Genomic DNA, 23,856 nt, shown 5'->3' with positions numbered 1-23,856 from the left:
AGAATTCAGTGATGATAAAGTGGGGAGGTGGGTAGATTCTCTCTGGCAGCCTGGCACTTGTATGGTGAGAATGTTACTTGCCACTTATCAGCCCAAGCCTGAATGTTATCCAAGTCTGGCTGCATGCTGGCATGAACTGCTTCATTATCTGAGGCGTTACAAATGGAACTGAAGACTGTGCAAACATCGCCACTTTTTACCTTAAGATGAAAGTAGGGTCATTACACTGAGGAACTCCTGCAGCAATGTCCTGGGGCTTAGACAATTGGCCTGTAACACCCACTGCCATTTTTCTTTGTGCTAGGTATGCCTCCAAACAGTGGAGAGTTTTCCCCGGATCCCTGTTGACCTCAATTTTACTGGGGCTCATCCATGCCACACTCAGTCAAATAGCCCCACTTCATCCACGGAATTCAGCTCTTTTGTCCATGTTTGAATAAAGGCTCAAATATGGTCTGAAACTGAGTGGCCCTGGCATGACCCAAACTGCATATTGTTGAGCAGGTCATTGTCAGTGCTACTTGGTAGCACTGGTGATGACACCTTTCATCACTGATGATTTAGAGTGAACTCATGGGGAAATAATTGGTGAGATTGGATTTGTCCTGCTTTTTGTAAACAGGACATACCTAGGCAACCTTCCACTTGTCGGGTAGATATTGTGGCTCTACTGGAACAGCTTGACTAGGGCACAATTACTTCTGGAGCACAAGCCTTCAGCAGTACAACCAAGGTATTGTCAGGGCCCATAGCCTTGGCTGTATTCAGTGTGTTCAGCTATTTCTTGATATCACTTGGCTCCAGCATTTTCCGTTTTTATTTTGAAGCATTTTTTCTCCATGCAATATCAGATCCAAAGCGTATGCGGGACCTCTTCAACGGAATGTCACGTTGCTTTTCTCCACAACCTGGTCATGACCGGGCTCAGATTCATACAGCAATTTTAGTTTCACTGCTTAAATTCCATATAAATACAAAGTTAAGCAATAAATTGTAACCTCTCCCATGGAGTATGCCCTTCCTTGGTTTCAATAGTCTGCTAATTAGGTTTATCACATTATTCTCGGGTAAGTAGATTTTTAAATTTACTGGTAATATTATTTATTTATAATTCTGTGATACCAAACTAAATACTTTTTGTCTCTAGTGACCATCTGCAATAAGTTAGGCTTCAGATCTGAAACTGTACTTTCACATGATCCAATTATTATTACTATATAAAACAATCTTTTAAATGTTTTTACTGTAAGGAGGTGCTAGTATTCCTAATTCTTTACTCTCACTGTGTTGCTAGGTTTCCACCCAGGCCCAGCCCAGGAGGGTTACGCTATTCTGATGAGGATTTATGTAATAACTACAATGGAATTGTGCTAACAGAAAGCACCACTCTGACAGAGAAACCCACTGAAATGTCAGAGTCAGAGGTAAACATTCATTCTTACGTTTAATCTTCTATCTCCTACAGACCACAGCCCAACCAGAGAAAGAGCACAGTCACAGAATGAGGCAAGCACCTTGTGTAAAATAAATCAAAATGGTGATTCCATGACACAATACATTGGTTTTTCAGTGTGCTGTGCTATGAAATGACCAAGTGCAGCTTCACGTCTAGTGACTTCCTAACTTAGGTTTTTGTCACAAAAGCTTTGAACAAAGGCCAAAAACTTCTTATATAGGACAAAGAGAAAATTAGTTTTAGTGTAGTCTTCAATTCATATCACAAGAGGAGGATAAAGATCATGGCCTCAACCTAACCTGATGGCCTACCACCATTTTCTCAAGACCAACTAAGGATAGGCAATAAATGATGGCTTGGCTAGCAACACCCAAATATCAAGAATACGTTTTTTTGAGAAGTGTTGCAAATATTTTTATTCAATTTGGTCTCGGAACATATAGCTTGAAGTCAAGCCACGTTTAATAAGGACATAAGGAATAGGAACAAAATTAGGCCATACAGACCCTCCATCATTCAGTAAGATTATCCCACTCTAACTCCATATCCCTTAATTTCCTTCAAACAAAAACATAATATGATTTACTCAGCTATGTACATCACAACCATTTCTTTTGAAGCATAGCTGGCAGTTACTCAAATCCATAATCACTGGGTGAGCATTTACTGGCTGGGATTTTTCGGCCCCATCACCGGCGTATCCCGCCGTGGGTGAGGTGGCGCCCCAACCAGAAGTCCATTGATTTGCAGGACCGGGAGATCCCGGCAGCGGGCGGGTATGGAAATTCCCGCACGCTGAGTGGGTATTTTACATTATTTTGGTCATTAGTCCAGGACATAGAGCATTGCCTGGCATAGTGCAGATGATGGAAATAAAGTCTGATGGACTCTGTTATGGGCAGTGATTCTCCCTGTATTATTTTTCTCTGTGCTGTACCCAAGTGGTATTTAACAGCAAAACTTGAAGATGAAAATCTACCTTATTGAGCCTGTTTGAAGTTTGCAATTAGATCCCATGGTGTAACAGTCCATAGAAAGGCTAGTTATAAACTAATGGTTTAGCATTGAAATTTTAAACATTTATTATTTCCAAGGGATTAGTTTAGCAGCCCCATCACAAAGACTGTCCATTTCCAGCTCTGTAACATTATCTGACTTCACTCTTGACTCAGTTCATCTGCTACTGAAATCCTCATCAATGCCTTTCTTGCCTCTAGACTTGACTATTCTAATGCACTTCTGGTCAGCCTTACACAGTCTACCCTCCATAAACTTGAGGCCGTCCAAGGCTCTAATCACCATGTCATAACTTGCACCACATCTTGTCCACCCATTATCCCCATACTTGCTAACCTAGACTGTTTAAGCAACACCTTGATTTTAAAAGTCTCATCCTTGTTTTCAAATCCCTCCATAGCCTCATCCCTAGCGACCTTCATAATCTGCTTCAGACCCACAACCCTCCCAAGATACCTGCGCTCCTCTAATTCTGACCTCTTGAACATCCCTGATTTTAATCGCATCTCCACTGATAGCTTTAAGCTCCAGAATTCTCTCCCTAATCCTCTCCGCCTCTCCATTTCGCTTTCCTCCTTTAAGACATTGGTTAAAACTCTTCTCTTTAACAAGCCTTTGATCATCTGCCTAGTATCTACTTACGTGGCCCTGAGTCATGTTTTGTTTCATAATGTCTCTATGAGGCTTCTTGCAACATTTTATTACTTTAAAGATGCCATATAAGTACATGTAATTTTTGTTGTACAGATAATGTGTTACCTTACAGCTGCTTATTCAGTTGCTCATCTGTTGCTTAAGAAACTTGTAGACTATTTAAAATCTGAAACCCCATCTGGTGTTATGGTGTTCTGCTGCTTTTTGAAAATGTGAGAACGATCCTGTGGAGTTAAGAGAAAAATTTAGGGAAAGGTTTTCTGTTTGTTATCTGGACATATTACCAAAATGTATCAAGTTATTACAAACACTGAAGGTTTTTGAAACAAGCTATGATATCACCTCTGAGTCAAAATACTTAGGAGAAGAATAACAGAAAAGGCCGAAAAACATAAAAGGCTACCTTTGTGTGTTTTTTCACTGATGCATCTCCAAGGAGTAGACTGAGTAATGAAGTTGAGGTCGTTAGATCAGATTACCAGCCTACCCGTTGTTGCAGGGTGTATGGTATATCTGAGGAATAAAATTAAAATTACTTACAAAACTAGAGACAAAACAAAATATAAAATATTACTCTTTTTACAGGCCACTGACAGTGATTACGAAGGTGAATTGCCAAAAAGCACACACTCATTTGTAAACCACTATATGAGCGATCCCACCTACTACAACTCATGGAAGAGACAACCAAAGGGACTTCCAAGAACTTCAGCCTACACTTATGAGGAATGCACAGATGGTGAACAGGAGCCATACTATCCAACTGTGATCACGACACAGAGTACAGGGGGTGCCTACACACCTACAGGACAGCCTGCTTCGGGAGCAAGGACTCCTGTGACTGGATTTTCTTCCTTTGTGTGATAATCCATTATGAACAGCGTAAGACAATTCCTGAAATATTGCTTCACTCAATGGACCAACGTGCCAGATAAAGTGACACACAATCACAGTGCAGAAGAAAGCAATCTTGTGGAAATTGTCATCTCCAAAGCTGCCTAAAAAGTGCCTTTTACATATTGGTAACTTGATTATACCAATACAGCAGTGGTGTTTATAAAATCTGTGTTCCATTCATTTGAATGAGAAATATAACAGATTCTATAAACATTTTTCTTGTCCTTAATTCCACTGTTAGAACAAAAGTGGTGGTGCCCTGCCGTCATATCCCTCATTTTGGGGAGCATTCAAATTTATCATAAAACAAATTATTTTTTAAACTTTGCGCAGATCCAGCCCAGGTATATGATGACTTCTGTCTGATAGTTAGTTCCTGCCAAAAAGACACCACAGCATAGAATTGGTCTTTCACAGGAAGACAGAGATTAACCAGAGACACTTTGTGCTCCAGTAAGCTCCAGGGCTGCTCATGTCACCACTGCACAAAAAGGCATGTTTCAGGCAGCTTTTATCATTGCCTTCTAATGTCATGTAACCTCAGTGCTGTGAAATTAGTTAAACCTACAGTACCACCACCAACAAAATAACTGAAAGAAATAGAAACATTTTAATTATTTTCTAGCTTTAAAAAAAAAGTGTCTGAATATGCTTCTGATTCTTTAGAAAATGTTAACGGTGGGGAGGCGTATGGGTTAACTTGCTGGTCGAGAATATATGGAAAGCATATAAAAAAAGGATCACTCACCATCCCACTTCTAATTTGGGGCAGTTTGAGAGGTCACAAGCTATTAAAGTGGGTTTCTTTTGGTATGAGTGAACAGGATTAAGTCTCAGAATTGCACTTAGTTAAGTTTGGTTTTGATTCTCAGGATGTTAGGAGTGCAATGACTTTTAGGTGCTCTCCTTCTCTCCATCTGCCCACTTGTCAAAACCAACCACTTTTCACCTTAAGTTTTTTAATTTATTCCAGGACTTTTTCTGAACCTTCATAAATACATCTTCTTCAGAACTGCCTGTGCGTCCTACTAAATGCACCAGCATGTCACTTCAGTGATTCAGAACTTAAACCTCCTCTTTTTGAGTCCAGTTATATTGTCTATATTGTATAGTGGCATAGTAAAAGACACCCAGTAATTTGCCCTTGGTCTGTCTCCCCATCTTCAGTTGGTATTGGATCTCTCAGATGGCAGATATATTGGCACATTCTAACACTTGCCAAGCAGGCAAGTGTGGAGACTGGTACTGAGCTGGAGAAACAATGGCTGGAGCTCTCTTGTACCCTGCGAGTTGGGCACTTAAGATAGTTCTGGTGCAGCTTTGGTAAAGACAGTGGCCAGACTATTCCTATTGAAGTTGTATAGAGTAGTAGCAAGAACAGATACAAAATATAAAAACATTGGAGGGACAAAAGTATTTGAAAAATGGGAGTATCTCATGTGATTTCTTCTTAGGAACATGGATTCCTCTCAGAGTCATCTGGCACTCTATTCTTGTCCTCAAACACAAGTTATCATATTTCACTAAATCAAACAAAGACCGAACTCCTTTGAAATGTGGATGTGCTCATATTTCATTGTATTTTATTATGTAGAGTGAACTTCTAAAAAATGTGTTCTATTTTTTAATTTTTTATTTCTAAAATATAATTTTAAAAGAATTTAAGCTGTAACTGTCTCTGCAAACATTAAACTGTCACCTCAGTAACTAAATAATGCGCTAACCTGATTTCCGCCAGGTGTATTTCATTGTCACCACTCTGGGTTCCTACCCAAAGGGCAGCATTTTCCGGTCAGCGAGCAGGAGCAGGGCCCGCTCGCCGACACGTAAAATGACATGGGGTGATGTCGGGCATGCGTCCCAATGCCACCCCGCGTCATTTAGATTTTCAGTTCGGTGGGCACACAGCCGAGTCGGCTGCGCGCCCGCCAAACTGTCAACGGCCTATTATGGCCATTAAAAAACAAATTAATGAACTTAATGGGCCTGCCGTCCAACCTTAAGGTTGGTGGGCAGGCAAGGAGGCCAGGTGGCCTTCGGATAATGCATGAAACCTCATCCATGGGCGGGATGAGGTTTCATGTAAGATTCAAAATTTCAGAAAAATTGTTTAATAAAGTTAATGGACATGTCCTATCTCATGTGAGAGTTTCACATGAGGGGATATGCCCTCCAATGTTTTTTCCGTCTTTAATTAGGTTTTTAAAAATAACGCTGATCTCCCCGAGGCAGCACTTTGCCCCAGTGAGATCTGTGCACTCTTTCATGCACATGCGCGAAAGAGCACACTCGCAGCTCAGGGAATTCCCTGCCTCACCGCGCAAGGAGTGCACAGCTGGACGTCACACTGGGTGGGCCTTAATTGGCCCGCCCACGTAAAATGGTTCACTCCTGCTCCCACACAACCCCACCCCCAATAGGGGGAAAATGCTGCTCAAAGTGAATGTGCTGAGGTGAAACTGTCCCATGTTATTGATTGCAAACTTACATTAACAATATCCATCATAAAAAAAGTGAAGCACTGATAGAATGTATTTTATTAACTAAACAAGCCATGACATTGCGTTGTGTAGTTTTTGTTTGGAAAAACATTTTAAGGGAAAAAATTATTTGTGGAAACTTGATTTTTTTTTACTGAGATAAAGAATCTTTAATGAAGGTAAAGCTAAATGACATTTGAAAGGAATGTTATTTATATTCCACAACAATATTATTAAACTAACACTCAAGACACTTGAATTTGAATCTGGAGTTAACCATTAGAATGTATTGTTTGTGGTATTTTATATTTAAATTTATCAGGCTAATTTTACGGTATTTTGAGCTCATTCTGACTTTCCAACCATTGAAGTACAATAGCTAGCCCAGTCCGTTATGACACTAGATGTAAAATAAATAAAGTTACTAAAGTTCATTTACAGTACAGTTTGCACTAAAATCTTCAGTATATCAATTATTACACAGAATATAAAATAGAAAATGTATTTATTATAACATAAAGCATTATGCTTTATGTATTTATCCCAAATTTTATATTTTACTATGTTCAATTAATTTGTATATGCTTTATGATATACAATATATTTTCTACTAATAATTGTGTTTCTTTATTACTCAAAATAATTTGGACAATTTAAATAAAACTACAAAAATATTACTTCTATAAAATGCTATTTGCCAAACTCACTATATTTCCAGTGGGTTTCTGAGCATCACTCACACCTTTTAAATGAAGGATATCATGGGCATAATTTCCTACGGGTGATAACACATTATAGAGACTTTGTTCACCATCGAGAAACTCACTGTAAGGTGTTTGTGACCTTTCACCTTCGACAATCATGATAAGGGAATATTCTCATTGTGACCTGGTGTAAAATTAAAGATTTCCAGTGCCCTCTCAACACTGCAGGGCAAAGCAGGTTCCTGAATTCCCTCAAGATTATGAGATGTTTCCGCTTTCCTCAGGCTTCCTAAAAAAGACTCTAAAATCCTTTGAGTTGTTGTCCACATGCTGGTCTGAATGTGAGATATTATTTCTGGAAGGATCTACTGTATTTGTGAGCACATTCCATCTTGTGGTAGTGCTCCTTGGCACCATGTAAACAAGTAGATTTTTCTTTTTGAAAAATTTAAGTTATTTTCAGTTGACTGGTGGATGACTGTAGGTGTCTTGTGATTTTTGAATACCAATCCATTACTTTTGGTGGGAGCTGTATTTAGCGATGGCCCATAGGAAAAAGATTGTTTAAACTGCTGTGGAAGAACACGAGACCTGGAGGACACTTGCTTTATTTTTATATTGGAGATTAGCCTTCAGTGGTGTCATGAGGCATTTGGATGATGATGATGATCCATGTCATCCTAGAATCAAAGAAAATACTGCCCAGCACACTTTGAATGCACTCTCAAGCCATATGAATATTGCTTTAATCAGAATGTCTTCATTTGCATTTTTATTTTTTCAATAAGTTTATTTGGTACTTTGTAAGGACATGACTGGTACATGTTTTGCTAGCAATATGTATATGAATGTGTATTTTTAAGATACTTTTTTGTACTGCTGAATTTATAACCCTTTATGAAATCCTATTGAAGTTTGAGTCGAGTTAAGACAGATGAAAGGTTGAGATCTGTCCCCAGCAAAATGAAATATTATACATTTCTTAGAATATTATTATATCCATTTTAGCAGTATACTTGGCTTCAGTAGTGCACTTTAAATGGTGTAATCCTACTGAGATCAATGGTGTAATCCTACTGAGATCAATTCTAAGCAAAAACAATTCCAAATGTAAATCCATGTTAAGTTAATTCTCTAGATTTGTTTGCAATAACAATGTAGTTAAGGAGAAAATTGCTGTAGATTCTACTTTATGCAACAACGTGTAGATGGTTCACCTTGTCTCTTTGTAAATATTATGTTGTAGAGGATGTTCGTAGAGACCTAATTTGGTAAAGAGTATCTCACCGATCACTGTGTAAGTAGAGTGAATCTCTGTGATTCTAAGCTTTAGAAAAACTGTTCATTTGTTTGTTAATTCTGTTTTCCTAAATGTGCTAATTTGAAGTGTTAATAATGTGATTAACAGCTCTGAACACCCTTTCACACAGTGGGCAACTTGTTGCTATGGTATAGGAAGGGCAGAAAACCTGTTACCTTAAATCTATGTTCTAGATGTTTATCTTAAAGTGAAATTTACCTTGCGTACTGAAACTGTTTGAGTTTATTGTAGAAACCTGGGATTGGATCAGAACAGAGTTGACCTAATGTTGGCTCTGTTGTTTTGCTGAAATGAAGATCATGCTACACTTGACAGAAAGTAAATTGGCTGATTGTCTCATACATAGGGCTGGACTTTACACTCCCAAATCGCACTGTTCTCCACCCCTCGCCACATTGACAAATAATTTGGCATGATGACATTGGATCGGCAACCTGATGTCATCAGACCAGTCTCCAATAATATGGAAGGACTCAGGCGCTGAAATGAGCAGCCCACCCACCTTTTTTGAAATCATTAACTAACAAGTTAGTAATGCTTTTTAACAAGCTAACCATCCTCAATTTTTTGTTTTCCACTGCATTTTTCAGGCATTGGACATAAAAAAGTTTGGAAATATTTTACACTAACTGCAATGAGGTGGCACAAAGACCATAGAGAAAGACTCCACTGGGACCATGGTTGAATGTACCACTGGGGAAGATGGCAGCGCCTGTATGGTTTTAAATGAAATTATTTTTGTACCTGCAATGAATAATAGGGTGATTCTTGAGAGCAGTGGGCTTTTACAATTCTAGACATGATTGTGGCTTTACCCCTCTACCTCATGATGCCCTGGCCTACAGTGCTGATTTCAGATCCCACAAGTTATGTATTCACATTAACATCTGATTCATATTCCATTTTGTATGTAGCTGCAACAAAATCTCAACACTTTTGTTAATAATAACTAAAAGTCACGAGCTGACTATGTTGTGGTATCTAAAAACAGAGAAACTGGCCCTGCCAATAACTGCAAGTTTGGAAGGGAGCAAGCTTTTTATGCACCTATAATTGGCCTCCTTCCTGTCAGACAGTCACTAATCGGCCATCCAACACTTTATTGGGTGTGCAGAGATGGCAGGGGCAGGAGCGAGCCGACCCCTCAGTTTCCATTCTGCCTCCATCACCTTACCAAGAAACATAAAATCCAGCCCATCGAATTACCAACTCTCCAGGATTATCCTGAAGTCTAAAGGAATTGAAAATTAGTCTGCTGCTGACAGCAAGACAGGGGAAAAGTCATACAACTCTTAAAAGAACTGTCATTTTTTCTATTTTTGTTGAACACTTCTATTTATTCATTTTAAAAATATTGGAGATGAGGCTCTCCAGCATGGGTAAGGGGAGGGAGGGAATAGGGCTGCGATTGGGTATTCAAAGTCACATGATGACACCTCCGAAAGTATGTTCAGAGTTGACATCCCTAACAGTATACTAATGTGCATGCCAGTTCCCTATGGTTTAAACAGGAATTGCATTTGCCTTTCTGAAAAATTAAAGAGTTAGTGAATTTTCTGCATTTTATGGGGTTGATTGTCGGGGAATGTGCAGAGAGCCAAACCAATAATAGTGTCAGGTAAAAACAGTCCATGTGTTATGAAAGCTCAGTCACTGTGTACTCAGAATTTGGACAAAAGGCGCCAGTAAAAAAAAAAATAACAATTTTAAATGTAAGGTCACATATTTGAAAATTCCCAAAACGCCACCACTGCAAAAACACTTGCAGTCACTGAAGTGCAATTGATTCCTTTTTGAAGTAATTTTTTTTTGTTTGTCCCAATTTTCCTATTTTCTTACCATTTGATCATTTGGTGCATTTTGTCATTTTTAGCTAGAAAGGTAAATCACACTCGGTGAATTTACATGCTCAGTGGATAACAGGGTAAGATGAGTTGAAAGTCATTCCATTCCTAATGCTAACGGAACATTTGCAGCGTCCTTTTATACCAGGCCAGTTTTAACTCTGTGCAAGGGAATGGGTTAAAATCAGGCCCAGTGTATCTGAGCCGAGGTGCCAGTTGATACACAGTTGCACTTCATATTTATCTCCCTGTCTGCATAATCACTTGTGTATTTACAATGCCCTAAGCTAACCATGGTACACCTTGTGACATATTAACCTAGCAGAATTGATACAGAAATAAAGGCTTGGATTTTCGCTCCTGAGTCAAGACAGTTTCCAGCTCCACAAACCTGACCTTGGAAAAGATGCCCCGGAAGTTGGGATTTTCATTCTCGGGTGGTAGGGTTCTCTGGGAGATGGGTCCACCGCCTGCCAATGAGTGCTGGGTGCAGAGGAGGACTGGGAGTAAGGTCTGCATATTTGCTCCAGCATTGTTTCCAAAATTTTTTAAAAAACAAAAACGCAAAAAAAAAGCCCTCCCCAACCCCCCCCAACACACACTCCCATGCTCCATCTATGCCACCTTTATGTTCCTCCACCTATCTCACATGGCCCCTCATACCCTTTATGCCAACTGATGCACCTCTACCCACCCCATGACTCTTTATAGCTGCTATGCCAGTTTAATGCCAACCTATGTCCCATCACCCTTTGTCCTTAAACTTATCATGCCAACTCAACCAGTATCCGACATGGGCATATCTCAGGACCCATGCTGAGATTAAATAAAATAAAGCTCTAAGTGTCTATTGCAGAATTAATTTTTTTAAAACCACTCATTCATAAAAAAACATTCACTACATTTACATTCTTTCAACTGCATCCTTATAAAAACAAACATTGGAATTCATAGCCCCACATCAACGAGTCTATAACCACTTGGAGCTGTCAATCAAACTTTGAAATGGAAGGCTGTAAAATCACTCATGCAACACTAATCCAGTAATGGTAACCCTCAGTCCAATTGTGGAATCACATCTAATGTTGAACACTATTTTGAGTTTTGCAAGCTCAGGTTGGCTACGGTCTGTACCTTGCCCATTGTGAACTGCAGAAGGAGCATGCTGTTTGATACAATCCGCCAGTCTTTAGGACATATGACCTACATACCTAGCATCACACTGGCACTGAAATTCATATACCACATTACTCATTTGTGTGATAGGCAGAATGCCTTTTTGGCTTGACGGAAGCATCTTAGTGGCGAATACCACTCGTGTTGCTACTGCATAGTAGCCAACCAGCCTGTGGTTGCAAAACCCAAAATACAGTGTCCAACATTAGATATGATTCCACAACTGGACAATATTTGCTAAATAATCCTCAGTGTGTTAAAAATTACGCTGACAACCAATTTAAGATTGTCAGTCAGGCTCACAGTGTGGCACGTGTGTGTACTGGAAGCTACATGTATTAATACACAGGGCCCTGTAGATTTTAGACAGAAAGAACATGTATATATAATCCACTTGTTTCAGATAAACAAAATAAGTGATAGCTATTTGCTGGTTCATTACTCAGGGCAATGCCTTAACCAACCAGAGTCAAACTGCCTGGTTTAAACTTCAAACAATGCTTTGCAGCTAACTGTCAGTTACCATTAATTTGTGCATTCACCCTGGAAACACCTCTACCAATCAAAGTTCTCTTCTCATACAATGTAAAGTTGTTGCTTCCCCTGACATTGGTATTCTTGAAATTGTCCTGATGAGTGCAAGATGAAAAGCTTCAACAATACTCAAGTTTTGTACTGCCAAATGACTAACAGTTCATTTTGTCACTTTTGACAGTTGTTTCTGACGGTTCATTTGACACTTTGGACAGTTCCTGTGAGCTTGACAATTAATGAGTTTATGCATTTTTTTACGGACATTCATGCCTACTTTTAATAATCCCAATGGGCACCTGACCTGCCCCTGCCCTCCTCATAGGGCACCTGACGTCCCCCAAAGGGTGTCCCAGGACCATATCCAAAGTTTATACATCGAACTGTTACTACAAGGCCTAATCAGCACATGTGTTTCCCATTCCTGGCTAATGAAAATCAGACGTGTGGAGGCAGCTGCCTCCACAAAACAAGCATCCACAAATCTGGCCCCAGGCCCATTCCCATCCCATTGAAATGGTAGGTAACATGTTCGGCTCTCCTTTATTGTAAAAACCCAAGCCTGAATCTGCATCAAGCAGCTAGTGTGTTAGTCTGTATAAACCCTAATGTAGTGTGGATATCGGGTCCTTTTCTCCAGTAGCTCATAGATCGACATTGAAAAGTTACCTGTGAACATTAATTCAGAGTTTTAAAAAAATAAGTTTGGTTTTGTAAAGAGTAATTACAGGAAAGAACATCTTTGCTTTTTGAGTCTTGTGTGTGAGATTTCAGTTCAAGATTTAATATTTGGCACATTATGGAGAATACTTGTTTGGCCGCCTTATGCAACAGGTGCAACATAAGTCTGATAAGTAATCTATTGGTGACTTCTGTTATGGGAACTTTATGTTTAGCGGTAACTAAATGAGAATGTCTACAGGCAGCTTTTACATACAAATGTCACTTGTCACATAAAGGTTACATTAAGGCAGACTCTGAACAAGCATTTTATACTTTCTGTAAGGAACTTGAACCGTTACGGAGGCCATCCTTTCAGGGAGCCTTCTAACCCAAAAATCTGTATGAATTTTTCAAAGCATAGCTATGTTTTCAACATTGAATCATATCTCACGTCACTGGTCAATAAAGCAGTTAGTTATGCATAGCCAGCATCTTTTAAAGCAGATAATTTTATCTAGAAATGAAAGAATTGCCTAAGAAAAGGGAAGCATCAGACAAATTAAATCGTGTAAGAGAAAGGGAGCGTCACACAGATTGAATTGTGCAAGAGAGCTTCATGCAGGTTTATTGAGAGACCTTTGCAGGTCTCAAATATATCACTGCAGTACTACTTTATATTCTTTGTCAGCCCTAGTAAGCTCTTGCGTCCACAGCCTCACAATATGGGAGCACAGGGAAATCTGCAGACATAGTCGTGATTTAAGACACCATTAATCAGTCAACAACAGCCAGGTTTAACATGTTTCACCTTCAGCAAAGACTTCTAAGTGATCAAATGTGTGAACTTGTCCTTTGGTAGGATTATAGTCTTATAATCGTAATGTGACAACAAAATGATCATCAAGTGATCTCCATCAGTGACATCATTAACAAAGATTTAATGTATACATATGAGCCTTCAGTAATAAGAACAGTTATGCAGTAAAACAGACAGTTGCCAGGAATTTCTTCAGAGCTGTTCCCACTTCACTGCTATTACTTCAGCGGGAGTCCTGCACAATCCTATTTACACGTGTAAGCGGGGCTTTGGGCGAATTTCCAGTGGGGGAGTGGGAGCAGGTCAGAGGAGTTCTTCATTGAATGGTGTCACGCAGAGATATTTAGGGAGTTCTGCAATACTGAAATCATAACCACTAATTGGGAGGGTGAGGTACAGAACGGTGAAGCACAGTGGGTTGACTTGGCTACAAACACAGCACGGTTGAAATGAAAGTTTCCTCTTTCTATTGAATGCGAAGGTCCAATATGAAATGAGGAAACAAGTAGTTCCTATAGCAGTGGGCCTGAACTCATTAAAAAAAACTACCCTGAATTTAAACCTAATTGGCAAAATCTAAAAAGCCACATACTGTATGGTGTACAAAATAGCATGGGAGGAATCACATTGAGCCAGCAGAACTCTTATGAGATTGGGTTTGAAGCGGTTTGTCAAGACAGGAAGGTATCATAGAAGATTATATTTTCTAAATACTGGATCAATCAGATGGACCACAGCATTCATTCCCAGTTCTCTACATTCCTATATTCTTAAAGTAGAAAAAACTTTACCATGCATCTATCTCTGTTCTACCTTGGAGCATTTGATGTTGACACAAGAGTATTCCTTTCCCCAACACTAACATCCCTTAACCACAGGAGCACAATTTAAAAAATACAAAAATACTGGATCCATAATGTATTTCTACCATTTTAAGGTTTTTTTAACTTTGACTTCATTTCGTGTATTATTATTAACATGGTTTTAGGAAATTCTTAAAGCTGGGGAGTCAAGTCCAAGCTGAATCAACATGTGAAGCAGGATTAGGAGGCAGAGAATAAATTGGACCAAAGAGCATAGATGTTATTCAGTCTCTTAGTCATATATTCTGTCCCTAGTTTTATATTTAAGATGTAAATTTGTGATAGAGACTGCCTATGTAAACTTATTGCACTCAAAATTACAGTTCTCACCAGTGGTGACCTCTAATGTTTCCATGGCAGGAGGTTGTCATTACAGTGTTAGAAGTTTACATAGGTAATTCCCATAATAAACGTAGACATAGAAATTTATAAAGGAAGAAGGTGACAAGAGATAAGATTTGTAATAGATTAAGAAATGTTGAGAGGTATTCTTAATTTATCATCTCTGCTGCCATTACTAGTGAGAGACTTGTAACCACCGGTACTTCTCTCGTGTTACATCAACCAAAGGTCTTGTGATGCAGTGGTTGCATCCCTGCCTCTGAATGAGAAACTCTGGGTTTAAGTCCCATCCCAGGACTTGATGGCCAAGGAAGGTGCGTTCACAATATGGCCAAACAGGTTGAGTATCAACCTGCAAATCTTTCCAACGTACACCGATGGCAGGCGGTAAGAGTGGGAGAGGTTCCTGGTCAGCCACGTGATGGAAAAATTTCTGGAGCCTTTACCATCGCTATCTATAACTCCAGACTACAACATGCATGTTGCCACAGCAACTCACTCCCTGAGTAAACCGTAAGACATCACATCAACCAAAATGGTCTCTCGGCAACCCAAATTTGGTAGGACGAAGTGTATAATTGCAGCTGAACATTTTTCACATTTGAAATGGGCATAGCATGAAAAGGTTACATCCCTCACTGTTAAACTTAACTGAAATCCCAGTGCTCACACTGCTGACAGTTTGAAGCTGGGGTTATTCTGAAGTAAGAGAAATTCCCAGCAGTTACAAAACACTGGATAATTCAGAATAGCTGAATAATACAATGACATTAGGCAGGCAGCTCTTCACCTACAAGCTGTTCATTCTGCAGTATTTCTAGGATGAGCCACTATTCCATTTTTGAATGCACTTAGACTGAAATGTTCATGGAGTGGAGGAGGTAGAAATGAATTGGCTTTGGGGAGGGTCAACAAAGGGTGTCTTACCAGCCAAATTGTTAGGCAGGATTATATGGAGACAACTCAGCCTTGAAAGATTTTCCTCAAATGAAGCCAGCCTGCATTCAGCTAATTGAAACCTAGCTTCACAATCTGCAGAAGTGTGGATCAGGTCTTTCAGTTAATCATTTGTATTTATGGTATTGTTAATTAGTAACACACTATGTTTGTCTTCACGCATAACATTTGTACCAGTTAGATCTGCTTCAATAGCACTGCTGTTTTGTATAACTTAATTATTACCTGCACACTTGCTCCCAATTAAAGAAACAGTTTTGAATTTAGCTTGTACTTCTTTTTTGTCCTTCAATAAACATAATGTGTTTTCCAGTATTTTCTGTCTTCTCCCAAACATAACCTCCATTCTCAGTGGGAGAGGTGGGAAATTAACATGCTGGGCAGGATTTTCCCCTCGTCAGGCGGGCGCGGCAGGTTGGCCCAGGAAAGGCCATGAGACCAACCACCACCTGTGATTGGGCTCCAACTGCGATTTCACGCTGGCTGGCCAATTAACAGCCAGCCAGCATGAAACACATGCTAAGAGCCTCAGCGCTGCTGGGGTGGGGTTGGGAGGAGCACGAGTGCTGAAGTGTGCGCCTGCGCAGAGGAGCGCATACTGAAAGCTCCCTGAAGGCACAGAGCTGCCTCAGGGAGCTGAAGAATTTTATATACAAAATTAAACTTTTTACAAATGATATAAACATGTCCCCACATGTGACTCAGTTACATGAAGAGGGACGTGAAAAACGATATTAAAAATTTTTTACCGTTTTTTAGTAACCGTTGGAAACCTCATCCCACCCATGGATGAGGTTTCGTGAAAAATTCAAAGGCCTATCCGCCCACCCGCCAACCAAACAGTTGAGCGGGCAGCGAAAAATACAACTTAATTAATTGCTTAAGGGCCTTAATGGGTCTCTTAATTGTCGGCAGGTGCGCTGCCACATCTGATGCATGCCCACTGACTGAAAGATTGCGAGAGTGCGTGATGACGTTGAGACACCCGACTGATGTCAGCGTGCACTATTTCACTCCTGTTCAGGTCAGGCATGCGCCCGCTCGTGAGACAAAAACTCTGCCCTCTGTATTTTGGCTTCTACCAATGCAAATAATGATTATAAGCTTAATTTCTCAAATGCACAAGCTGCTCTTCATTAACAAAGTTTCTTTTTCCTGAAATTTCACATCATTTTACCCACCTTATTTTCACAATTGTGGCATAGCCACAAGCAGCCCAGTGTCTATTTCAGTGCAGGTGTTCTCTGTGCATTTCAAGAGCTGAGATGTCTGGCAAGAAAGCATATGTTTTGGATGCATTTTTAAAGGCACAGTCCCTATAAAAGGCAAGTTGAAGCAATGAGCAATTGTTTTTTGCCATTCAGAGAAGCTATGACATGCCAAGGAAGGTAAAAGCTCCCAACTTGTGTGAAGCCCTGGACCCAAGCCAGGAAGGAGACCCATGTTTCTGGCAGGGAGTGAAAGCACTTGAGATTAACTCTGCGAAGTGACTGGGAGCAAGTGGCGATAGTCGTCAATGCCTGGAGTGTGGAATCATGAACTTAGCAGCAGTGCCACAAAAAGTCCTCACTCAAATGGTCAAGATGAGTGGATGGGTATTACACCTCTCACCCACCACACCACACACTGCTCACACTGCTCAATGAATCACATTCCCATCAGTCATGCATCAGGACTCTCTGGATTCACCCCTAACACCCTTATACTGCATGTGACCCTCACACACTACCAATATTGCCAGCCTCATGCCTTTCCCTGCATCCACAATTCACCTATAGCAGGCACATCACCCAATGACACAGTCACCGATATTTTGCCCTTTCCCTTGCAGGAAAAGATTGCCCACAACGGTCATGAGCACAAGTGGCCTCTGATGCTGCCAAGACCATCTTGGATTATGGTAAGTTACAGCCTTATGCACCTTCTCCTCTGACTCCTCACCCTGAAAGGTACCATGAACTGGAAATTGCCGATGGAGTGACTATGGATTTTCTGGTTTTCCTGTAACCCTTGTTCCCTTACCCTTGCTATTCCTCTATGCTTATGTGCTTTCAGATAGCCAAAATCTGTCACCTGCTCAGCCTCTACAGCCTCATGTGCAAGGTCAAGAGGAGGAAAATAGCTTTGATAAGAATCACTGTTACTCAGATACTGGCACTGCGCAAACATTAGAGGCTAGTTTGGAGTTGGGATGTGCATGTGGTGAGTCACTGGGTAGGAGTGGGCTGCAGCCAAGTGAGGGGATAGGTCAGCATGTGTGTGAACTCTCTGGAGGGTGAGGCTGCACACTAGTTCTGCTGCAGGGGACTCAGATGAGAACCTCATTGGGGTGGACTATAGGAAAACATTGAGGAGCATGCAGACTCAGATGCTTGGTGCATTGGAAGACCTGCCAAATAGCTTTCAGTCACTGTCCAGGAGTTTAGAGACCAGATCCACTGTGGCACAGGGCATCGTGCAGAGCTTGGAGCCCATCCTTTCCACCCTGGATGTGGTGGGCACTTCCATGGCACCACTGCCAGACTGACACATAATGGAGCAGCTGCTGCTCCCTCTTGGAGCTTCCAGTGTAGCACAAGGGGAGGCGTCCTGAAGTATCAGTGCTGCAGTGGAAGCTCAGACAGAGGCCATGACATTCCTGGCTGCTGTTATGCAGGGTCAAACTGCTGCCATCATGGCTGTAGATCTCAATGCTCAACAGTACATGCAGGCTCTCTCAGCAACCCAGCTGTCTGCATTCCAACAGATAATGGGAAGTACTGAAGTGCAGCTCAGTGAGGTTGGTAGTGGGACTATGAAGCTTGAATGTGTTGTCCTCTATTAGGGTGACAGCATTCATGCTTCCATCAATGCCACTCCTCCAGTGCCCTTGCTATTGCCTCTCAGCCAGCACAGATTGCTACCGTCATGCTAAGGTTGTTCAAAACTGGGCTCTCAAGGCCCAGAGCTGCTCAAGGGTGTCCTGCAAGGCCATCTGCACTCTCCACGAGTGAAAGGCAACTCCCCTCCAACAGTCATGCTGCAGCGACTGGGGTATCACTGCGCAGAAGTACTGGGACAGATCCATAGGACAGGCATTAAGGAAATGCACAAGTTCTGATGAGTATTTTTTGTAATATTGATGGGTTGCTGTGAGTGATGTAGACCAAGGGAACTTTGTGATGGGATGTCCGAAATGGATGAGTATGAAAAGGAATGGTGTGTCCATGTTGAAGGTGGGGAGTTGCTTTTAACTGTAGTGAATGCAGTCACATTCAGCCCTTCTCACCCTGTTCAGTTGTATGTAGTGAATTTGGTCTCCTTCCTTCCTTCCTCCTCCTGGGGCGGCACCAGGTCCCAGGAGGAAGTGACTGAGTCCTCATAATTTATATATTGTGGAGATTGTGGTATAGCACCGCAAATGTGTAGACCTTCTCAGGCATGTACTGTGGAGATCTCTTTGAGCAATCTAAGCAGTGAACCCGCTCCTTTAAGAGACCAATGGCTTGCTCCACTATCTTTTTGTGGCTCCATAGTTTCTTATTGAAGGTCCTCTGGCCTTGCATGGTGGGATGGCAGGAGGTGCGGTGAGTGGGCAGCATGAGCCATGTGTGAAAGGAGTAGCCCTTGTCACCAATTAATCATCCTGTTGTCTGACTTGAAGGCCAGAAGAGGATGGGAATTTCTGACTGTTGCAGAGAAAAGACCCGGGATAGCGGGAGATAACTGAGATGAATGGTGCTGGTGCAGTTGCACACCAGCTGCTCATTGGCAGAGTGGTAGCCCTAGCAGTTGAGTTTATTGCTTCCTGTAGACATGAGGGGCCCACAAACCCATGTGTCTGGAGCCATCGTCATCAGGAAGCCTACTATCCTGGCAAACCTATGTGCCCTTTCATCTTGGCCTTCCGTCCTCAGAGAGAAGAAAATGAAGTCCCTTATCCTCCTATAGAGCATCCCTGTCACCTCCCTGAAGTTTCTGTGGATATGAACTGCGACACTGTGCTATTGTCGCCTCTTCCCTCCTCGAAGGAACCAGTTGCGAAGAATGAAAGGGCAACAGTGATCTTCACAGCCAGTTGGAGGACCATGATCGCCCTAGTTTGAGGCTTCAGATCTTCGTAAGAAGGTGGTTCAACTCTGTCACTACATCCTCAGTGAAGCAAAATCTCCTGAGGCAGTGCTCATGGCTCACTGCAGTGTGAGACTGGTTCTCCCAGAAGATGATAATCCTGACCTAAAAGGTTAAATGTGTTTCTCTCCACAGATGCTGCCCGGTTTGCTGGGTATTTCCATCACTTTTGTTTTTAATATAACTGAGTTCAACAATTTCAGACTGTAATCTCTGGTTCCCTATTTTGTTTCATTTTCTTTGCCTGTGTCGTCCTTAATCTTGTTTTTGCTTTCAGAAAGCAGCTATTCATTATTCTGCCATTTAAACTTCCTTTGGATCCATCTTTTGCTTTTTTTATTTGTTCCATTACTACTTTCTGGCTCTGCCCCACCAACCCTTTTCTCATTTGATGTCGCCCATCTTCCACCCTATCACAGCCTGTTCTTTTTCCACCCCCACTCATTTCACTTGTATAAAAATAATTGCATTTTAATTTTTCCCAGTTCTGATGAAAGTTTATGACCTGAGACATTAACTCTGCTTCTCTCCAAAGGTGCTGCCAGACCTGCTGAGTATTTCCAGCACTTTTTATTTCAGATTTCCAGCATCAACAGTATTTTGCTTTTGGCTCAACTGAAACTTATTGAGAAAGAAAGGCATTCTCTGCACATTTGTTGGATGATTTTAGTATTTGTGCATTGCACCAGCCCATTGAAATCAGTGATATCATGATCTTGCTCTCTCAATGTTTTCAGGTGCACAGGGATGCACCTGCATGTGCCACTTAAGTTGCCTCACCGCGTGGACCACACGAGAAGCCGCATTCCCTCCCCCACCTACACTTCAACTCTGCAGGCAGTGCTATGCAAATGAATTTCACATTTGAATGTCCCTCTGAATTTGTCAGAAAATTCTAATTATGTTGGTTTTGTGATGCCCAGGACTGAAAGTCTGGGGAATAGAATCAAATTCCCTAAGTGACACAAGAATGTGGTGGGTACAATAAGGTACTCTAACTTCTCCTGCAATTCATTCTAAAAGCAGATGAGCAATAATTTGCACTTACTTTTTTATCACCTTTAATGTAATAAAATGGCCAGAGTGCTTCATGGAAGAGAAAGTAGACATCTAACAGTGCAAGGAGAATTTGACCAAAGCTGTGATCAAAGGGACAAGCTTTCAAAAGGAATTTGAAGGAAGTGAGGCATGTTACTCAGCAGAGACGATCAAGGTGAGCTTTCTAGGACATTATACCACAACATTTGAGGCTTTATGACTGAAGGTAGAACAGAGGGAACGAGATGCATAGGAGGTTAGAATAAAAAAAAACAGGACACGAGCTGGCTTTTGGGCTGCAGAAAGCTGCAGAAGTAGCCTAGAGTGTGGCCATGCAAGGATTTAAAATTTAGCATGTTGAACCAATGGAGGCAGACAAGGACAAGAGGAATAATGAAACAGCACTTGCAGAATAGGATTTGAGCAAGTTGCAATTTTTGCAGGTTAGAACTGAGGAGTCACCAAGGAGAATATTGGTGTGTAATAGCTTAAGAGGACAAAGACATGGATAAGGCTTTCAACAGTAGTGGGGTGAGATACATTGCTGTAATGGAAACAGTTGGTTCTGTTGGCAGCTAGGAGATGGGATTTGAATCTCAGTTTAGGGTTAAACAGGGGGGAAGGGGATGGAATGCAAAACTGGAGTCTCAGGGTGAAAGTGACAGCTTGTTTTCAGTTACAATGTACTAAACAGTGATTCATATTTTTGGAATAGCAGAGGTGGGAATATAAATTGTACACCAGATGGCGTCAGGATTCAGCACACACTGCTAACTACTGCCAAATTCAGTAAGGATATTTAGTGTTAACCCTAATATAATGTATACTATGCTTCATGCTTTATTTGTGTGGCATTCATTAATAATCAGTGAAGTGCATAATATTTACTATCATTTCTATGATTGTGAATATAGTCAGAGCTATTTAAATTGGCCCAGATAAATAGAATGTCCAACAGAATGAACAACAAGCTACAAACCAATTTCCTTTAATTGTTTGCAATGGACCAACCCACGAGACTAACAGATAATTTTAAACTGCTTTTATATTGGTCTTTTAATTTGAATTCTGGAAGGTCAACAATTAACAACTGATTCATGGGCATCTATTCTCGGTGGGGGGAACAATGGTGTGACAGTAATGTCACTGGATTAGGGGCCCAGGATATTCTGGGGATATAGCTTCAAATCCCACCACAGCAGCTGATGGAATTTGAATTCAATTAATAAAATCTGAGACAAAAACAGAAAATGCTGGAAAAACTCAGCAGGTCTGGCAGCATCTTTTAATTTGGATCAGGTTCTGGCAGCATCTGATCAGAGCTCTGAAGAAGTGTCATACGGACTTGAAACATTAACTCCGTTTCTCTCTCCACAGACGCTGCCAAACCTGCTGAGTTTTTCAAGCATTTTCTGTTTTTGTTTCAGATTTCCAACATCTGCAGTATTTTGCAAATAAAATCTGGGCATTTATTATGTGAAATCCCTTTACTGTAGGCTGCTAGAAGACTTACAGAACCAGATCAACAAATCAACTGCCAGGCTACGGTAAACAAGTTAGATCTTCACCACTCTGTACCTAAACTCTTCTATATTTATTAACCCTTGTTCTGGATTCACCCGCAAGGTGAAACAGTGCCTGTACATTGACCCTATCAATGTAGGACCTCCATCAGGCCTCCTCTTAGTTTTCTGTTTTCCAGAGAAAAGATCCTGCCTGCTCAGTCTTCCCTGAGAGTCAATACTGGGAACATCCTTGTAAATCTTTCCTGCACTTTTTCCAATGCTTAAAGGTCCTCTTTGTAATGAAGAGTTCCAGATGCGCACAGTTCTCCAAGTGTGGTCGAAAATAATATTACTTCCTTGCTTTTGCTTTCGATTTCTCCAGGCATAGTTTGGTGCTTTGTTTGTACTATTTTGGTATTACCAATTTAAGTTGTACTTTCAGTCATTTAAGTAACTAATCCCAGATTTCTATGCTCCCTTAGTTTCTTACCTTGTAAGGAATACATGGCCTCCTTATTCGTTCCACCAAAATCAACCACCTTACACTTTACTATATTGAATTTAATTCACTATTTAACACCCACACTGTAATCTTGTTTATGCCATAGAATCAAAAAATGGTTACAGCACAGAAGGAGCTCATTTGGCCCATCATATTCCCACCATTCTTTACAAGACAAATTCCACCTAATGCCATTCCCCTGCATTTTCTCCATAATCCTGCAATTTTTTATTCTCCAGATAATGGGCCAATGCTTTTTCAAAAGCCACAATTGAATCTGGCTCCCCCACACTCTCAGGCAGTGTATGCCAGATCCTAATCACTCGCTTCGTAAAAAGGTTTTTCCTCATGTTACCATTGCTTCTTTTACCAATCGCCTTAAATCAGTGTCCTCTGGTTCTCAATCCTTCCACCATCAGGAACAGTTTCTCTCTGCCTACTCTGTTCGTACCCCCCATGCTTTTGGATACCTCTATCAAATCTCCTCTCAACCTTCTTCCTTCCAAGGAGAACAACACCAGCTTCTCCAATCTATCTACATAACTGAACTTCTACATGCCTGGAGTCATTCATCTGAATCTTTTCTGCTTCCTCTCTAATGCCTTAATTTACATCCTTCCTAAAATGTGGTGTCGAGAATTGGATGCAGTTCTCCAATTGAGCCTGAACCAGTGTTTTATACCTATTTATCACAACTTCCTTGCTTTTGTACCCAAAGCTGCTAATTATAAAGCTCGGGATCTGCCTTTGCTTCATTAATCATTCTCTCAACCTGCCCTGCCATCTTCAGTGATTTGTGCACATGTACCCCCAGGTCCATCTGCTCCTGTGCCCCCTTTAGAATTGTACCCTTTATTTTATATTGCCTCTCCCCATTCCTCCTATCAAAATGAATCACTTCACACTTCTCTGCGTTAAATTTCATTTGCCACTTTTTGGCCCATTCCGTCAACCTGTTTATGTCCTTTTGAAGTTTAAC

The 23,856-nt window shown here is 41.0% G+C and overlaps 1 protein-coding gene across 1 annotated transcript in view; it reads left to right on the top strand.

The window, feature by feature from the left end:
• sdk1a (sidekick cell adhesion molecule 1a) overlaps nt 1-4,130 on the top strand; it is a 954,785-nt gene extending 950,655 nt beyond the window's left edge. The window contains exons 44-45 of the mRNA XM_041207300.1: nt 1,295-1,424; nt 3,713-4,130. Of these exons, the coding sequence (XP_041063234.1) occupies nt 1,295-1,424; nt 3,713-3,991 (409 nt within the window). The 3' untranslated portion in view covers nt 3,992-4,130. The remainder of the gene's footprint in view (nt 1-1,294; nt 1,425-3,712) is intronic.
• Nucleotides 4,131-23,856: the final 19,726 nt, after the last annotated feature.

This window comes from Carcharodon carcharias, chromosome 15, assembly GCF_017639515.1.
Source record: "Carcharodon carcharias isolate sCarCar2 chromosome 15, sCarCar2.pri, whole genome shotgun sequence".
NCBI lineage: Eukaryota > Metazoa > Chordata > Chondrichthyes > Lamniformes > Lamnidae > Carcharodon > Carcharodon carcharias.
The sequence above is the reverse complement of the archived record's forward strand: the minus strand, read 5'-3'. Positions and strand labels throughout refer to the sequence as shown.